Raw genomic sequence first — 19478 nt, 5'->3', positions numbered from 1 at the left:
ATCCAAAACAGAATCCAGCTCAGTAAATACCCAATTAACCGGGTTCTGTCAGAGGCGGCAGCAAAATGCAAGGTTTAGGATGACTGAAAGGAGGCCCCGAAAAGCTGGGTGTGATGTGTGCTGGTGTGCACACCAGCTGGGGGGACAGCGGGGGACCTGATAGGTATGGGGGAGTGATGCCTTCAGAGGGTGTCTGTGTGGGCTGCAACACCAGCAGTAGCTAGGCTGAGGGAAAGCCATAAAATGAAATAAATAAAAGATGCTTTGCTGTCGACATTTAGCAAAACATTTTTTCCAGCCTTCCTCCCTCGTTCCCTCCTTCTGAACCACTCTCCAAAGCTGCTGTTGTTTGAAAGTGAATTCAAAGCAACAGTGGTTACATTCAAGTTGCATGCAGTAAGATGTAAGGGTTTTTTTCTAACTTTTAATCTTTGTTTTGCCCTCTGCCTTCCAGAAGAGGGAACTGGAACAGTGAAGGATAAAAAAATGAAACAAACAATGAATAACTGAATATTCAACTTGGTTTGAATGTAATTGCCTCATTTAGCATCATTTTGTAGAAGCTCAGCAGAAAATTATTTTCTTTTCATAAAACAGATTTGAAACATTTAAAAATAATGGGTCAAATAAGCTCTTACTTGTATTTTGACCAATGCAGCAGGTAGAACATGTGGAAATGGAGATCAACACATTCTCATGAATACGTCACTCTGCTGGCGTGACCCCACAGCACTGGGTGCTTTGATGGAGATGGAGGGAGAAGCCTCTGCAGCTCTTGGAGCAAAAACAGCTGCAGGGGGTCAGGGTGCATTGCAGGGCTCAGCCACTTCACTGAGCTGTTGCTATTTTGCTATTTTACTATTTTAGCTAAAAGCTCCTTTTTTTTTCTCAACAGCTGAACTGACACAAAGTGTGACAGACACAACCGTCATTGAGACATCAGCATTTTTCCTAACTGTTCAACTCCTGCTCCCTCTGAGGTACTCCTCATCTTACTGTCTTCCAAGTGTTCAAGGTCCTCCACTCTGCAACCATCTGAGATGTTCTGGTTCTGCCTCTGCTTTTCTAAAAACATTAAACTTTGTCTTGCCCTTTGCAAAAAATCTGCCTTACCTTCTCTGTCACAACCCCTTCTTCACTGGGACCTCTCCCCTGAAGGCACTGCATATGCACGGGAACACATCCAGCCTTGCTGCCATTTCTAGCAAACTTTCAACCTCAACATCGAACCTCCAACCCGAACTCTCAACTCTGCTTTTACTGAAACTGAAAACTTTTGGGGAGAAACAGAGTACCAGCCCAGCCAGCCAAGCCTGCAGAACCAAAGAGATCATCCAGTGAGACAGGAGAAGAATGAAAATAGTGTTTTTAATATAATTTACAGCAAACTTACAGTATGTATTTCACATCACATATTTCTAAACTGCTCATCTGGAAAATATAAGCTGCAAAAATACAGAACACAGTACTCAAAATATATCGAGCATGTGGTTTCTCTTTCTTTTTTCTTTTTCTTTTTTTAAATCAATTGTACAGTGAAACATTTCCTTTTCCAAACCAGGTTTTGGTTTATTTTGGAAGTGCTGCCAAACATCTGCAAACCAGCACGCTCCAAAGACCTTTCCAAGGACCGCTTTCCCTTGGGCGCTGTCGGAAAAGACTAACCTACAGCACGAGGCGGGGGCAGAAGCACCCGGGCTCATCCAGGTCCCATGCATGCTGCTACAGACCCATCTGTGGAGACGTCCTACGCAGGAGGAACCTTCTTCACGTACAGCCAGCCACAAATGCTGCTCTGCCCAGGTGACTATGAAGAACAGCAATGATACGTGGGACAGACAGCACTGACTGGTCTGGTATGGAAGCAGGTAGCTACTCCTCCAATGTTGTGGGCCCTGCACAGAGCTCTGTCGGGGATTTTCAAGCCATAGGTGTGACAAACTGCATGGGGCGGTCTTGTTTCTCCAGCAAGACAATTCATGTGGAAGCACCCTCCATACACTGATGGAAGATTACATCCATACGCCAGCTGCAAACACCTGCCATAGGAAGTCCTGAGCTTCTGAAGCCTGGAGAAACTCTCACCAACAACCCAGTTCAGAGGTGCATCAGGATTTGGTGGGCACGTGGCAGCCCTGCCTCACTGAAATGTGTTAATTATGTTATTACACCTTGGAGAAACATGAGGATGGAGAAGGGAGTGGGTTAAGGAACAAAGTAAGTTCCTAATATTCTTATTAGCCAAAAAAAATATAATCCCTTCAATGTTTGCCAGAGCCACAGAGGGGCCAGCTGGTTGAGTTAAGAACAGGAGAACTTTTTTCCCAATCTGCTTTGAATTTTAAGCTCTGAAGTTTGCTCAGCTGTAGCTGCTGCTAAGGGATCTCAAGGGTGGAGAATAACCAGGTTACGCAGGCAAGGCATATGTTCCTGGTCAACCTCTGCCTCAGGAAAACAAGCAATGAGAAATCAGCCAAACTGAAACTTTTCTTTTCCTTCATCATGAATGAAGGATGGCCAAGGACTGGCTGGGCAGCACTGTCGCTTCTTCTCACAAACTACTTCAAGTCAAGAGCTGCTCTCCTCCTGCATATTTAAGCTACCCCCACTCCCTCCGCTCTGGCTGGTTTTATATGGTGCTCGTGTCTCATCTATACAGGGCAAATGGAAATTTAAAATAGTCTTACTGCAAACAGTTCCCATCTAATGCCATTTATACATTTCTAGCTCACACAACCCCAAATGTCCCCATGCCTGGAATGTGATATAAGTACATACAGCAGGGAAAAAAACATTTCTGCAGACTGCATTTGACTTGTATCAAAATCCTAACGAACACCACATTTATTGTACTTTATTTACACGGTAGTCATGTATAATATAATACAATACAGCGTTCCATTTGCAGTGGTAGGCACTATGGGTTTTAAAAGGTCACAGCTCTTCCCCTGCTCCCATCCCCACCCCTCTTCCCAATGGACGTGGTACCAAAGTGAACCAAGAGCTTCCTTTTGCTTGAACGCTGTGTGGTCCCAGCACTGCTGCACTTTTCCACTGAACCCTGCTCTGAGACTGCTCCTTCCTAAAAGCAGATGATGGGAGCCACGTTCATGTGCTAACACGGAGACTCCCGAACTTTGGTGGTCATAGACCATTGGCAACCCTTAAGATTTGTCAGGGATGGTTATGCATAGCCTCAGCACCATGCTTTGCACTGAAAACATTGTGAAGGCAATGTGGGGCTGTAGACAAGCTACAGACCCCTGAGCACAGCTTACAGGCCACCTGCGCTCAACAGAGCACAGTTTTGGTCCCACTGTGCGTAAGACTTTAGGAAAACGGCTGTGAGTTTTCTCGAGGGCTCATCATCCTCCGATCGGGCAGAAAGCGTCGCGGGTGAAGAACAGGGGTCATTTCTTCCTTTTAAGTTCACACCGTTAGAGTTGTGAGGCACCGGAAACTTAGCACTGAGATGTAGCTTATATCAAGGGATAAATGCACTGGTATTTGTGCGATGCCATACTGCAAAAGAAAAACGTTCTGAAGGGCTAAGGTATACGTGGCAGGGAAAGATGCCCTTTGCTGTCCTACCAACTGGCAATTCAATTGGGAAGAACTAAGATATGTTAGGCCATGTGCGATTCTCCGATTCCCGAGAGATTTTTGCTTCCGATTTAAGAACTGTGCAAACATCGCGAAGAAAATTTGCACCACCTGCTTCACCTTAATACCAATTTGTTTTTGCCTGGGTTCATACCCTTCTCGTGTTTGCTCTCGGTAATTACTCAAATGAATGCATTAACTGGTAGGAACACTGGGAGAGGCAGAGAATCTCAAGCATCTGTGAGAGAATATTCCTGGAAAGTGGATTGTGAGCACTTTGGCTGTCCTGGAGCAGTGTATGTCCAGCGGCGCTCTGCCCACTGGCATTGAGCAAGGATCCTCTTACTCAATTCGTAATCACATACTTTTGAACTAATTCTTTCTAGTGGTGAGAAAATTCCAGCCTAGGGAACACAGGGAGCAGAAATATCCCTCATGATTTCTATGTCCAGTCAGAACAAACCAACACGTATGAATTATAAGAAAGCTTTTCCAAACCCCTCCAGACCACAGATCATATGCAGAAATGACCTTGCAAATACACTGGAGGCATTTTGTTGGTTCTCTGAGCAATTTGCAAGGAAGAAATAAAAGGGAAAATTAATTTATAAAGTTGCTATAAATTATTTGCTGAGCTGGGCTTGACAAGTTTCTTATTACTTTCTGCCATTTGCAGACACCAACTGCGTGTAGAACAAGCCCAGCACCACAAACTGTCAGGGTATTGCTAATCCTTTCCTTCCTAGGGTGTGACACTCTGCTCTGCCGCACTTAATCTGAAGAAAGTGACGGAAACATCACAAACTCATAGTATCCCAAAGACCTCATCCCTGGAGTTACTCCATTCATCAAACCAATAGAGACTGATGCAAGGTTTTGACGAACAAAACAGCATATACGCCACGTACATCCCTACATTCCCTCTCTTGCAGCCATTTAAATGGATTCCTTTGTCCACGTGGGTTCTCCTGAATCCCCTGTATCCTTTTGGGGCTAAGGGATGCTCCTAGCCGAGCAGCTGTAGCAAGACTGAAGCTGAAAGAAAGGCGGTCCATGTTCACGTTCTGTCAAAGAAAACACTAGTATTGCTTCTGAGGACACAGAGCCTCCTTCTGCTCCGCTGGATTCAGGGAACAGACAATGGCCTAAGATTTTCCTTGGCATCACTAGTTAATAAAGAAGTATCTAATGTCTAAGAACTGCTGAAAGGCCATTTTTCAGCGAAGCAATTGTATTAAGACTCAGATTGGCTAGAAATGTCAATGGAATGATAGAAAACATCATTTGCAGCCTAGAAGTAATAACTTAGTGTATAAAAGCAGAACAAACCATAATATTTTGAGCATATGTAATACTAAGTGAGACCTGCTGGCATCCCAGGCAAATTTAAATACCAGTCAATAACTCTGAACACCTCGTATTGACTTGGTAGAGCTGAGCTGTGCTTTGCCATTGGGAAGAAGGAAGAACTGCGGCTGGAGAAAGGAAGCCGACGGTCAGTTTGGAAGAAATGCCCACAAACTGTGGGTTGCAGGGAGGTAGGGCAGGCAGGTCTATCCAGGAGCATGGAAGAGTGAAAAATCCTTTCAGGGACTCCAGAAGGCTCAGCCACAACGCCCTGGTTCCTCCTTTCCTCCTTAGATCAATCTTAACCATTAGATACCTGAAGCTGAGCCTGGCTCATGCCAAAGGCTCCCAGCACATGATTGCCCATTTTAATAAACTGCTACCTACGTTCACACCAATTTTCTCTTGGTTGCCTGTCTCCTGGAGTCGCTGCCAACAAAAAAGGCAAGTCACAGCAGCAGTATGGGCTGTTGGGAGAGGCGAACTCAGATTTAGGTAAGAAAAACAAAAAACTCCTAATGCAAACGGGAACAGGTCAGCATTATTGCTTGTAGTCAGGGGTGCTCTGCCCTACACACAGAAAGCCTGTGAACTCTGCAGGCATTAATCAGATCTAGAGAGAGAACAACAACAAACCTGCTTCTGACTGCAAAGATAGTTCATGTGAAGTTAGGGGGAGAGATGAGCATGGCTGTGTCTAAAGACAGAGTGGGAGTAAGTCTTGAAACCCTTGTGAATAAAGGAACAAAGCTGTTATCGCACCGGTCCAGAGAAGCATTTGCATATCTTTAATAATGGCAATTCCCTTTGTCTCCCGCCAAGAATAAAAAAAACATCACACCAAGATTGCCCAAGTCTGAAGGAAACACTGAGCCCAACACACCCAGCTGTGAGAAACTCTCGCATGGCAGCAACAGCCGTGGCTGACCTGGGGGCTAAAGCTTCACAGTGCTGGTAGCCTTCAGGTTGTCTTGGGTTTGCTGGGGAGTGAAACTGCTGGTTATGAGATGGAGTTGTCTTTCTGTCTCCCAGGACCTCGTTTAGTGAGAAAAAATATGTGTCTGACTGAGACACAAAGGTAAACCTGAAGTACATTGCCTCCAACAGCAATGTGATGAACGTAAAACTCTGATGAGGATAAGATGGACTCCAAATCTCATTCATTCCCTTAATTTATTTTTTTTTAAGAAAAAAAAGCCAATGCATCTCAGCCATTTGGAAATACTCCAATGACTTTCCAAATGTCTGCAGACGAACAGTTCAGTTCTGAAGCGTTTTGAAGCATTGCTAACTCAGCTAATTGAAGCTAATTCCTCTCTGCATCTTTCCCTTTTCACCTTCCCAGCAAGGTGAGACCCAACTGAGATCAATAATAGCAGCACTAAGTAGTTCAGTGCATCTTGCAGGGTCCTTTTCGGTCCCATTCGGTCCCATTATACATCCAAGATGTGCTGGGCAAAGTCAGAAAAATGGATGATTTCAACATGTATAAAAAGAAGGTTCTGAAAGTGCATCCTTTGTTAACAAGGATGCACAGAAACTGATGGGACTGATGCTAGTGTCGTCTGCACCAAATTTAGATTGGGGTCCCCTTTTGATTCCCCTGAGGCTTCGCCAAGGTGGTATCTGTGCAGGGGGAAGGAAACCCCAACCTGAAGCCATGCAAGGCAACTGGACAATCCCACAGAGACTGCTAAATATCAAGTAGTTTACCTCTCCTCAGCAGACAGCCATGCAGGGAACACAGTGCTTGAAAACATCAAAATAACATTTCTGCTGAGACTGAGGTCTCAACAAAAATCTGAATTTCAATGCTCCTGAATATGGAGAAAAACTTGCCGGTGTTGGCTCTGGACTGCACAGCTCAGACCATGCCCCTGTTTCCGTTCCCAGGAGCAGACATTTTTCTAACTCCATCCTTGTTCTTAAGTTTCCTGCACGGTTAAGGCAGTTGCGGGATGGAAGCGAAGTGCTGACAGGCAAAGGCCCGTACGGCAATTTGGGGAGCGGGAGGATGTCTGAGACTCTTCATTTGTTATTCTATAATAAAAATTGGGTTGCAGGCAAAACTGGCTTGTGGTTTTGAAATCAGAAAAAACTGCTGGGACGGATGAAGGTTTTGGTCTGTGTGCTTTCTTTAAGCTAAAGCTCCACTCTTGAATCTGTACCAAAGCACTGACAGTAAAGTGCTTCATGATGCAGGCATCTGATACATCCTTAAAAAAACCCCAAGAGTGGGATGGGGAGAGAGCTTTTCAAAAGCCACATTATCAAAAGAAATAAAACAACAATCATGCAGGAATTTTAAGTTGCAGTTTAAAAATCATGTAAGTAACCCCATTCAGCTGTGTCTCCCATACCTACCAAGAGATTAAATGAAAAAAAATAAACAAAAATAAAAATGAAAACGTTAAGTGCCCTGGAATCCTGTTTCTATAACTTCGGTCAACGGGGACTTTTGACTGTACAGACAAAACACAGCTCTTGAACACTGGGAGTTTGTTTTGCATCATGTCGGCATGCTATTCTCCTTCACCTTGGACTTTCAGAGGGGAAAAAAATGAAATTGTGAAAGGGGTTATAGAATTTCAAGCAATCAGGCTTTTAGAAAGGTTCTATTCTGTGACATTTGTGTTCGAGTCTGAATGTGTGTGTATAGTATAAAATTATGAGCTAACATTTGAAAAGACAGCAGTCTAAGTAATAAATTTTCAGAATGAAGAGAACTGTACAGAATGATTTCAAAGGCTTATACTTGACAATTATACATATTTTATGAGACAGTTATGCACCCTGTGCCTTTTTTAAATTCATTGTTTTATGGATGCAGTATCTCTGTTTTAGCAGACAGGATATACTAAAACAATCTAATGGTCTAAAAAGCATCATTTACCACCCAGCATAACAATGGCACTGCATAGCTTAACAACTCTATGATTCTAATTTTTTTTCCTTAAACCCCTTCATTAATCAAGTGATTCTTAACATGGCTCAAAACCAAGAATCAAATATCTGCAGTTACAATATTTGTTGAGTATTTGGCACAGTGGAGTTTATTTGATACACCCTTTTTTTTTTTTGCCCTTATTGTTGCTGAACATATAATGCTGTGCATAAATTACAAACACACATGTAAAGTCAGTCAGGTGGAAGCAGTTTGATACCCGACACCCATGTTCCAATGCCCAGATAAGAGCAAAGTCTGCTAAAAAGGTGTTGAACATGAGTGGCAAGTTATCAACCCTCTGTAGTTGTGCCAACTCTGGGGTGTCCACTGCCGGCAATGGACAAGGACTTGGGGAAGATCAGCCCCTCCGCCAGCCGCATGGAAGTGACGTCCAGCATTGAGTTCAACATGCCAGGTTACTTCTCTAAACATCTGCAAGTTCACAACAGCTTAAAAATACAAACGAAAAAAGGAGCTTTTTCATTATGATGCTAACCCTTAAAACCCTTCTGACATTTAGTCCATTGGAAATGGGTCTGGCTCCTGGGGAAAACTCATCAAACACAACCAATTTGTATTGCTTCCCAGCAGGAATGTTTTTGGAAAAGAAAAATAGGCATGCAAAATAAGCCTGACCCAATGCTTCTTGAAATCAGATGAAAGCTTCCCCATGGTCTTTGCGGGCTTAGCTAAGACTGCATTGCAAAAGCAAAGCCAAATCTGCTCCTGCATGGGTGCCTCTTGAGGATCTGAACGAAAATTTCAGAGGCACTCAATGCTGGCCAGCCTCTGCTCCCATAACCCAGCCTTCCACAGGAACACTATTTGCACATCTAAGGGCAAAACGTGGCCTCCAGGAAGGGAGATTACTCTACTTTCCTCACATGGCTTCCACTGAAGTCAGTGGAATTTCTCAGGTGAAAGAAAAAGTCAGTTGTGAGGGTTGCAGGATTAAGGTCAGTATTCCTTTCATCTTCTACACGCACACACACACACGCTTACTTTAAAGAAAACATCCACCACACAATTTCTAGATTGCAAATTATATATATATATATATCTTTAAAAACTGGAGAGAACATAAACAGCCTCTCCATATATATATATTCACTGAGTCACATAGAATATGAAAAATCTATATTATGTAAATCATCATATTATCTATAATTCTCCAACTGACAATTGTTTTTATAGAGACACAGTGCATTCGTTCTCTTTTTTAAAAACATATTATGTGTCTTCATTGGCTTGGTAGCATATTAGAATGAAGGCGTATGGATAAAAAACGCAGAGGATTAAACAAACCCCTTGAGTCACATTACGTTTGGGTGAGTTAAACAGGATCCTTCCCCAAACTAGCATAAATAAATCCTCCCTATGGAAAACTGTCAGCGATTTAAGGGTTAACATAGATGTGAAAATAATTTTAAAAAAAATCGTATTAGAGGGCTACACAGACAAGTATTTGGAATTCATCCCCCTTTAAAAATGACAGCACGTTTGGCAAGTGTGAGCAAATGTCTTGAACTTTAGTGGGTTTGAGAGATCTGAGCACAGCTATTCACAGACAACCACAAAGCTGCGATCTGCGAATAAGCCTCGGCTGGAGGGACTCTGATACCTCTGACAGCATTGCTCGCCACCTGGAAGGTTTCCAGCAGCTTTCAAGGTATTTATTGTGGACTCGTGGTTGGTGACAGAGTGTGACTGGTGGAACAACTCCAGCACCGCTACCTCTTGGCCACCACAGAGCGCCGTGGGTTGGAGCAGCACCCAGACTGGCTAATCCTTCAGCCCACACTGCGGGGCTCCACGTATGCCTGGCACCCCGTCTGCAACCGCAAATGCCTATTCCGGCACTGCCGTTATCACCTTGCTTTCTCTATGCCTCATGCCCAAGCCTGTCCATTTGCTGAGCTCTCCGACGAACCTCTGCAGATGCCCTTCTTGGAAGCTCGTACTGTCATCAAAGGGGCTGGTTCCCAGCCACAGCGGCTCCCTGCTTTCTCCATCACCCCGCAGGGTGTCACAAGTGATCCCATTAAAAGATGCTGTTCTCAAGAATCCTGGCTGGGTCTGACTTTGAGAAAAAGACAAAAGTTTCCTGTGTTGCCACTGTTATTTTGCAGTTGTGTTTCTTCATTCGTGCTCTCTTCTTATTTTTATTAAAAAGGACCCTTGTATTATTAATATAGTTCACCCCTCCACAGTCACTATAAAACAGACTCCATATTTTCACACCACTCATGATCTTCAAGGTTATAGATAAATTTTGTCCTGTGTGATTGATTTTGGGGCACTGAGTCCCGCCCCAGATTGTCTAGGGTGAGAGTAGAGGCAAAAAACTCACTAGTGCTGAGACCACCTTCGTGGTTTTTGATATATCTTTTATAGTTTTTCCTCAAGCACTGCCAGGTGGTTGTATATAAGATGAATGCAAAAGACTTCAGGGCTATAGCAATACTAACATACAGGTATCTATAGACCACGTTGTCGTACAGCGCGCAGGCTCCTTGTTCGCCACAGAACGTGCTCCAAAACAGACACGTGGAGTCAATTCCAGCCCCAAAGATCAGTGGAGGTGGGATAAAACCTGTCAAAATAAGAGAGACAAATCATGCTTTTATGATCCTTAAGATAAAGAGGGAAGACATGATTGCAGTGAATGGAAAGAGAGGTTACTTTATGCAGGTTAATGGCCCCAGCTGCAGCCTGCGATTCTGATTTTTTAAGTTCAAAGTCAACCTAAACAAAGTCTGTGGATGAGTTTTTAGCTTGTACTCAACAGCTATAGAAGAGATTCCTGCTGGTATCAACATGCAGGAAGGACTTTACTCAAGTTTAAGTGGCTTTTATTAAGCTTCTTGTTTGTCTACTGAGAGTGAGTGGAGGGGTAAATGAAAGGAGGACAGCCTTGCAGCTTGCTCTATGTTTAGATATTGGTAATTCTGCACTCTGGGGTGTTCACCTAAACGATGTCATAGGACTCCACTTCAGAGCCTGAAATCAGCTGGGGCACTGAGGTCTAGTTTTGGACATTTCCTTGACACAGAAGGTGGTTTTCTCCAGGTCTAAGAAAAATAAACAATGGCATCTAATAGATGCCAAAGATTAAATCTGAAGAGAAGGGAAAATTTCAGTGCACCATTAAATGAAATATCACAGCAGGATTCTCCCACAGCCACTACAGCTAACTACTGATGAGCGTTTCTCAATCATAGTTTGCAGCAGAGCTGCAATCTTAAAGCAAAGTAATCACTCCAATCTCATTTAACTAATAAAGGCAATGTTTTTCTTCTCTACTTTTCCCCATCCTACAGGGATATTGTAGATGCCCCCCATTTTGCATTACCCTGACGGTGGTTAGGACATCCACGTTCCAGCCTTGCGCTCCCCAGCCAGCACACATGCACCAAGTGTCCTCTGCTCAGAAAATGTGGATGTTCTACACATGTAAACAATTTATCTCCTTTCTGCTATATTTACGGGGGGATGCTGGAAGGGGTAAACCCTGGAAAAAACCCTGATCCATTGCTATAGGTTAAGACAGCGAGCAAAGGAGACCAATGTATCCACTAAATCCGAACAGCAGGTGGGCACAACACATCCCCAACAGTATCACTCCATTCGTAGATGCTGCGATGCCTGAGACTCTATAAATATATGTGTAGACAAACAGACACAAGGACTGCAGTTTCTAGACAGAAAAGTGTTTAATCTTGGATCCAGTTTCATCATTAGCCTGGATTTCCAGGCTTAAAAAAGATACCTTCCTTCAGCTTGTCATGAACAAAACTGACATTCATGACATATATCCTAAGATTACAAATAAATTGGTTGTCTTCACTGTTTCCTGTGATAACTGAGATCTCTCTATTTTACTTTGTTGATGACTAGAGCTCTGCAGATTTTGTTTGATCTTCCTTATATGTTAATAAATGCAGAAGTTAAGAAAGGCTATATGGGCTTCTGGTACTCATTTTATCCAGTCATTAACAGCACAAATGTAGTAAATAAAAACAGATGATACAAAAGCAAGACAATCTTTTTGTTAGAAACACTAGTTCCAGTCATCACATCTAAAAACCTGGTTATGTTCTGGAAAAAATGTCAGCGCCCGGTCCCTGTTTGTCATTTCAATGACTGGAAATTCCAGCCTGGGCTGGTTCTGCTGCCAAGTTAAAAGATGTGCTTTTTTTTTTTTTTTTTTAAAAAAAAACCAAACCTGTGCACAACCTCAGAGTCAACGTGGAATTTAAAAATTCAGCTGGGCTCCTGCCAGAAACAAGTGAAGACATTGTGCTTCTGAGTGCAGTTTGTGTGCTCAGTGCTTCACTGGCGCTGGATGTCACCTAAGTGGGTAACACCCAGATGTGTCAGTGACCGAGGAGGCTGGAGACCCACGCTTTCTGGACTAAGAAAATTGCATTTGGATCATAATTTTGAGGTGCGAGCCCCTACTTGTTATGATGCTGAGAGGAGATGATACAAAGCTTCGGAGATGCACAGGCTGAGCTTCAGAGAGAGCTACCATCAGAGCAGCTGCTGGCTTGAGCTGGCTTTCTACATTTTCAAGATAATTTGGCCTGGAAATTTCTCCACGGAAGACTTGAGGAAGGAGCTGTTTCACTGAACTCCAAAGCTACACCTATGTGAATGCAGCCATGGATGTGGAAACCTTAAAGAAAAATACATTAAAAACTTCCTGCAACCAATGAGTGTTTCAGGTCATTTTACCAGAGGAGGGAACAAGAGACTCACAGGAACAACCCAGTGCCCAGACCCTCTGAATCAAGGGAGTTGAGGAGCTGCACTGCAGATTGGAAAGTCCTTCTGAGAGAGAAACACTGTGGTTTTGTCATGTTGAAAGAAGAGAGGCAAACCATATGGACTTGTAGGAAAAACAAAACGAAGTGCCCTGGAACTGCTCTTAAGAGGAGGCTTAGATAGCATGCATAGTGAACACCATCCAAAAAGGATGCATCCAGGATCTTACAAGTCCAAAACTCTTTGCAATTCCAGACATTTCCACTCCAAACTCTTGGCTCCAACAGCATTGCTTTATATGCTTCTCTGTGAAACTGCAGTAACGCTTTTATATGAAGACACTGTTATGCTGCCCTCTCATAGCAGAATTCCTATGGAACGAGATAATACATTCAGGAGGATACCGGGAGAATTCAGTTGTGTTTCATGTTATTACAATGAATATTAAAGCCATTCAATCATGTTCTACCTCTTACTGCAAAGTGTTGCAAAAATTTCTGCTATATATATTTCACTGCAGAAGCTGAAGGGCTGTATAAAAAAGCTGCTTCTGTCTTACTGAAATCTATTAGCTACGATTGCACCTCTGGGTCTCATACTTCCTATATTTAATACTCTCCTTTGGTTCAAGAAGCAGCTATTATCACTGTCTTCTTAAGTCAAAGCTTAAAGGTGAACTGAAAAGCTTTTAAAATAAATCAGTAAAGCTATTCTCAAACCTCAGGTTGTTAAGGGCAAAATTTGGATACCCTTGCTCATATAGAAAAGTACCTTTCTCCTCATTTTCTATGAGTTCAAGCTACATTGCTGATATGCTTCAGGATGTATTGTCTTATTTCATGGGAATTCCTTAGTGACAGAGCAACATATAAAGATTTGAGTTTAAATTCTTACTATAGCTTCTTATTAGAAGAAAAAAAAAGTTCTATTCAACTTAAAGCGTACATGTCTTGAGTCTAGTTTTAGAGGAATTCAAGATACCGCTATCTCAGGAGGTTTCTCTGTTGAAAAGAAAAGAGAAAACAGAATATCTCCCCGCTTAAGTACTTTTTCTTTCGGAAACAACAGCCCACAGCCACCCTCCTCGCACACTTGCCTGCTGACACTCTGCATTCAGCCAACGAGAGCTGAAGACAGGCCAAAGCCCGATAGCAGCCCCAACAGCTAAAGAAAATGCTGTCTTTGCAAGGCTTGAACCAGAGCTGACCCAAGTCAGCCCAGAAGCTTCCCCTTCAGTTCTCTGAGCTCTGGATAAGATCACTTGATGAGCTTTCTGTATGACTGCAGCCACTTTATCAAAAGCAATGAAAATCTAACTGGCTTTAGCGTGAACTGGTCCGAGACCACCATTTCCCTTTCAGCTAAGGGGGGATAAGGTAATACAAAAACTAAGTAAATAAATGAGGTCATTTACTCAAAGCAATGTATGGTACTGTGGTATTTTTAGTCCCTTACTTCCTAGTGTCTTGCTGCAGCCTAGGAGATGGCATTTTACTCTCCAGCTCATTCCTTTGAGACTTGCAGGGGTCATGCAGGGAAGGTACTGCCTGTGCCCTGCTAAAAAACAGTAAATTCCACCCCTACAACATGCAGAAATCCCTTGCAAGAGATGGACCCACACAATGATGGATAATAGAGGATTTTGCCCTGAATCATTGAGATTAATGAGCTGAAATATAGGAGCTTTAAAATAAGAGACACCTCTTCAGAAGGGGAAAAAATGCTCCACCCAGAAACAAGAAGCAGACAAATAATAGCCCAGTGTGTTCCTTTTAATTCATACATGAGAAACACATACTGGTCCAGAGGAACAGCCATATGCATTTTAATGGCATATTAACCCAGAGGAGGATATAAGGACTGAGCCCATCTCATTTCACTGTTTCTCTTTCCGAGAGACCCAAAGGAAGGGACAAACACACCATGTAACACAGGTCCTGTCCCTCAAAGGAGGATGAAAATACATCCCCTCTACTTCAGCAATATGCAGTACAGCAGTAATTTTGCAAGCTGCTGACATGTTAATAACAGCTATAGAAGAGTAACTGGTTGCGTGGGACCATGGCAGAAACAATCATTTCTCATGCAACACTGCATTTTCTTCCATTAGCACAATTCAAATAGCAGGAAAAGTGCCTTCAGGAGCCTGGATGTGATATCCGTCATGGAGAGGGCTCGGGGCCTGTTGTGTCAGACCCCACTCATAACAACCACAGCACTGCATGGAGTAGAAATCAACTTTTGCATGTTAAAAATACAGTTTTCTGTGAGGAAGGAAAGGAAGGGAGAGAAGGACATGAAATTTTTGTACCCACCTAGCAAACGGAGAAGCAGGAAAAGCACCCCCAAAGCGTAAGACTTGAGTTCGGGGCTCACAGTTCTGTAGGGAGAAGGGAGGGAGAGAGTGAAATTGATTCTTGTTATTCTGCTTTGATTAACACACCCTGTGGCCATTCTGCGCTGTCAGCCAGGATGCCACCACCACCTCTTCAAAAAGTCATTAATGGGGTTCTTCTCCTCCCTTCGCCTGAACTGCCTACAGCCCCAAAAGTAATTGCATCAGTGATAGGTTCAGGAATTTAGCTAAGTCATTAATAACAACAGCTAATCTTGTCGTTCGTTGGGGAAAAATTAAATTCCCATCCCAGTAAATCATCATTTACAAGCTCCCCATCATGCTCTCAAGGCTCCAGATGCTGAGAATTGGAGGGAGAGAAAACTTTTTGTTCCGAAACTTCCTAGACTACTGGGAACAAGAGAGGGAAGGGAGGATGACAGACCAAAAGGTTCAGTCAGCCTGTTAAATAAAGCCTCCCAGTGAGGCAGTGCTCAAGGAGACTAGTTTTCATGGGTGTGAGTTTAGCATACAATTTTTTTTTATGCTGGGAAGACAATGGTTGCACTGCTTTTTGCTACAAACACAACCCACTCTAGCGCATTAGTGTTATCCTTCAAAGGTGCTTTAAAAAATAATTCATGGCTTTCTAATTTGCTTAGCTCAAGGATGCTACTGGCTAAAGTCATTCTCTTGGGGTAGGCTCAGCAAAGGCTTTGGAATTTCAGAAATCATTAATTTGGTCTTAAGTCTCATAATAGCATTTCATCTCCCGCACTGTATAAAGGCTGGGAAAGCAGGACGGTGATCCCCATATGAATAGATTCATCACACAGGAGAACTTTAAAGGCCTGAGCTGCCTCTTCCATTAGCTCCTTCCAGAGGTCTGCCTGCAGCACTGCTAGTGGCATCCGTGGTGGCACTGGTGGTCCTCTGTATAAATGTATCAGACGGGCACCAGACAGTACTGATGAAACAGCCAGAAACAGCAGTAGGTTTTAAGTTAAGAGAAGACCATTCTGATCATCTGCCCTCATCTCACACATTACAGAGGCCACATAACACCATACCAAGACTCCTGGCACGAAGCCTGTGACCGCTGGATGAATTTCAGCAGAGTTTTCAGGCAGACCCCCAGGCTCAATACAACGCCTTTATGCCAGAAGTGTCTACCCTTGGAAAAATGTTCCAGTGGTTAATGGCTTGGCTCAAATAGGATTCTACAGTTGGGTGGGAAATGAAGGAAACAGGAGTATTAAAGTTTATTTTATGGAAATAAAAAATAGATTATCATGTCAAATATTCTCAGTGGGTTTTGAATCAGTGGTGGCACCCTTCCAGACACTTTTTTGTATTTGAGACCAAAGTCAATCCCCATAACCTGGGGCAGAGTAAAAGTTGCCACCTGGAGACATCTTTTCTCACTGACTACAGCAGTGAACAAACGACTTGCCTAGACAAGACATCTAATTCGTAGACACTGAAGTTAATTTTTAAATTAACCATAGGAGCTGCCAGTGCCACTTGTCACTGGCACGGACACCAGGGACACACTCATACATCAAAGCTTCCCTTTAGCAATCCGAGACGGCAGTTGCAAGAGAGTGTGAGGTGGTATATGGTGAACAGCTCTTCCCCATACATTTCAGTAGCTATCAGTGATTCTGAGGGGAGTGTGGTTACTAATTTGGACATGTGAATTGTTTATTTCCTACAGCTGTGAGCTGAATATTTTTAATATTTCCTTCGCTTTTCTTATTCCCTTGTATTCATCTTCCTGGCTGGCGACTGGCTTATCTCATTTGAAGTTGACACTAAGACATCTCCATTCAGGATCCTACAGGTGCTGGCAGCTCCCTTGAACAAAGAACTCTTCAAACTTGAAATTACTTTTGCCACAATATTTATCATGAGAAATTTGATTTCCCTTTAGCTACTGTAGATGCAAAGAGAGAAACGAACGAGTAGGTGGAATATCTCATTTTGTATCCTGCAGGGAGACATGCCCTCACAGAGTTGTTCTGTCCAAGATCCACTCAAGAGTGTGTTTCTAATACAGACCTTATTGATTGAATTTTATTGGAATTTTCCAGGCAGCAGAATGGATCTGCTATTTATGCCTCTGGTTATTATTCTCAGTAAGTGACAGCCGGGACAGATAAGTAATTCTGGATAAACGTGGGCTTAGGTATATACGTATATCATAAGGTGAAGTGTTCCATGCGTCTGGAAATAACACAAGGTCACTTATTTGAATAAGCTACTTTTGCCCACCTTTTCATATTGGCTCAACTCAGAGATGTCCTTCAGACTTTCAAGTTCCTTCTGTTCTTGGACTTGGTCCAGGGTGAGAGAAGTTAAACTCTAGCCGGGGGGGTATTGACCAAAGCTAGCTTTTGCTGCAGCCTTTCATTTTTCCATGGTTTCTAAGATGTCCAGGCCATCTCTAAAAGTATCTTATTAAGGCATTACATGCTGAGAACATGGGCCTGCAATTCTGCCCCTTTTCTGATGCAGTTGTAATGGCATTACTGCCTGGACTGCAAGGTGCACATCTGTATGTCCCCTTCCATGCTAATCCCAGCTTTGGTAAGAACAAGCCTGCCAGTTTTCTTTGCAGCATCCCTGCAGGTTATCTTCTCTGTTTGCAAGCCCAGTCCCCTCCTCACTCCCATTTTACCAAAGCCGTACTCGAGCAATTCCTGTATTCTCTCTAGCATGGCAGTACTGTAGGCACTGAACTCAGTGGGGCCAGGCCACGGACAAACCAGGTGCTACCAAGTGAAATAGTGGCTTAGAGAGAAAATGATTTAACTAACACTTGAAACAATGGGGCTGAAATTCAGGCAGGACTGCTCGGACTTTCGCATCCCCAACTCCTGCCTGCATGTAAAGGCAGTAGGAGAAAGGCTGTGCCCATAGCTCCTCATTTACTGAGGAGGTTCAGAATATGGGCAGCTCTTTCAAGGTATCTCTACCAGGGGGTGCTTAGTCAAAGGAGGATTTTCTGATGCACCGAACCTCTGCTTAAGCCAAAGTCACTGGTATGGAGACATGCAGCCAAAAAGGCAGAGGACAGGAGCTGCGCAGGACCCTCGGCTCCCTGCAGCTGCCAGCGGCACCCAATGGTCCCCCCAGCCCTGCTCCCACCCCAAGAGCAGCCCCCAGCGAGCTCATCACATCCTCCCAGCAGCCGTCCTACCTGATAAGTATGATGACTGATGGCGTCTGCGCCATGGCCCCGATCATGCTGCAAACGCACATCACACAGAGGAATGTCAAGAAGGCCTCTTCACAGCCGGGACTGGGGCATTTGCCGGGAACGACGGTGGCATTTTCAGCAGGGACCGAGGTGAGGCACGAACAGCCACTGAGGTTCTGTGGAAGAGCACAGGGGTTCAGGGGAAGTGAGAGCTGTGGTCCTCACCACCTGCCCTCTGTAACAAGGGCTTGCCAACAACAACTCTGAATCCTCTAATCGTCAATTAAGTAACTCCTAAGTGGTTATTTGAGGGGGGTTTGGAAAGGATTTCAGAAGCACATCAGTTCTGATGTATGCTACCAGCAAGGGAAAGCCGTCCCCTTTGGCTTGTTTCTTTTCTTCTCTTCCTTTCAAGTCTCTCCCATAAATGTCACTGTGACAAAATTATTACCAAGTTATACCCCTTTGGAGGAGAATAAAGAAACGATCTGTGTCCCTGTGACAAGGAAGATCCCCAAATTATGGTTCTAATTGCTTTCTTATTTACCTGCATCCTCTTGGCTGTTGCAATTAAACCGAAGTACACTAGAAGCAGGTAAATCCAGAGCCCTGTTGTTGGCTGCAGGTTTGGTGCCTGCTTCCAGCACCCAGAACCCCAGGAAGGAACCACCCATGATGGGTGCCATGGCTCACCAAGAGCTGAACTATCACAGTTTGGCCACACAGACACTGCTGGACTCAAGTGTGCTACAGGGCTAATAAATGACATCTGGTTCAGAGGGATTTGTGTTGAGCTAAAAGCTAAAGTCAGGCAAGATAAACTTTATCAATATGTGATCAGAAGGAGGGTGAAATGACTGCATTTTTCTTTGATCTCTCCCGCAAGTGCAGGATGCGAAAAGAAGCTTTGCCTGCCAGTCACAGATTTAGGGATTTTTTTCTTATTTTCCAACTTGCCCTCCTGAATTTCTGAGTGGGGGATGTCAGTGCAATTAAGGCACACAATACTACCAAGAAATCCCTTAACGAATACAGAACGAAATGATCATAAATGATTCATGGCTTGTCTTTATCAGCCCGCTGGGTTTGCAGGTCACATGTCTGTAAGTGGAGTAATGCCATAAAATAAAACATATTGAAACCCAGCTATATCTCCTCCCCTTACCCTCTACCACGTTCAAGCAGAAATTCCTTTGCTTTTCTGCTGGGGTCTCCTTAGGACCATACAAAAGCACACTTTCTGGTTCACTGCCTCCAAAGATAAGGATCCACGGGGA

At 43.6% G+C, this 19478-nt stretch overlaps 1 protein-coding gene across 1 annotated transcript in view; it reads right to left on the bottom strand.

Annotated features, from left to right (window-relative positions):
* Window positions 1–1296: 1296 nt before the first annotated feature.
* Window positions 1297–19478, bottom strand: part of SLCO3A1 (solute carrier organic anion transporter family member 3A1) — a 149566-nt gene continuing 131384 nt past the window's right edge. Inside the window, exons 8-10 of the mRNA XM_075100617.1 lie at window positions 18202–18377; window positions 14980–15044; window positions 1297–10490 (exon numbers count right to left, since the gene is read on the bottom strand). Of these exons, the coding sequence (XP_074956718.1) occupies window positions 10111–10490; window positions 14980–15044; window positions 18202–18377 (621 nt within the window). The 3' untranslated portion in view covers window positions 1297–10110. The remainder of the gene's footprint in view (window positions 10491–14979; window positions 15045–18201; window positions 18378–19478) is intronic.

This window comes from Phalacrocorax aristotelis, chromosome 7 (assembly GCF_949628215.1).
Source record: "Phalacrocorax aristotelis chromosome 7, bGulAri2.1, whole genome shotgun sequence".
NCBI classification, from domain to species: domain Eukaryota; kingdom Metazoa; phylum Chordata; class Aves; order Suliformes; family Phalacrocoracidae; genus Phalacrocorax; species Phalacrocorax aristotelis.
Note: the sequence above shows the minus strand (reverse complement) of the source record. Positions and strands in the feature narration are given on the sequence as shown.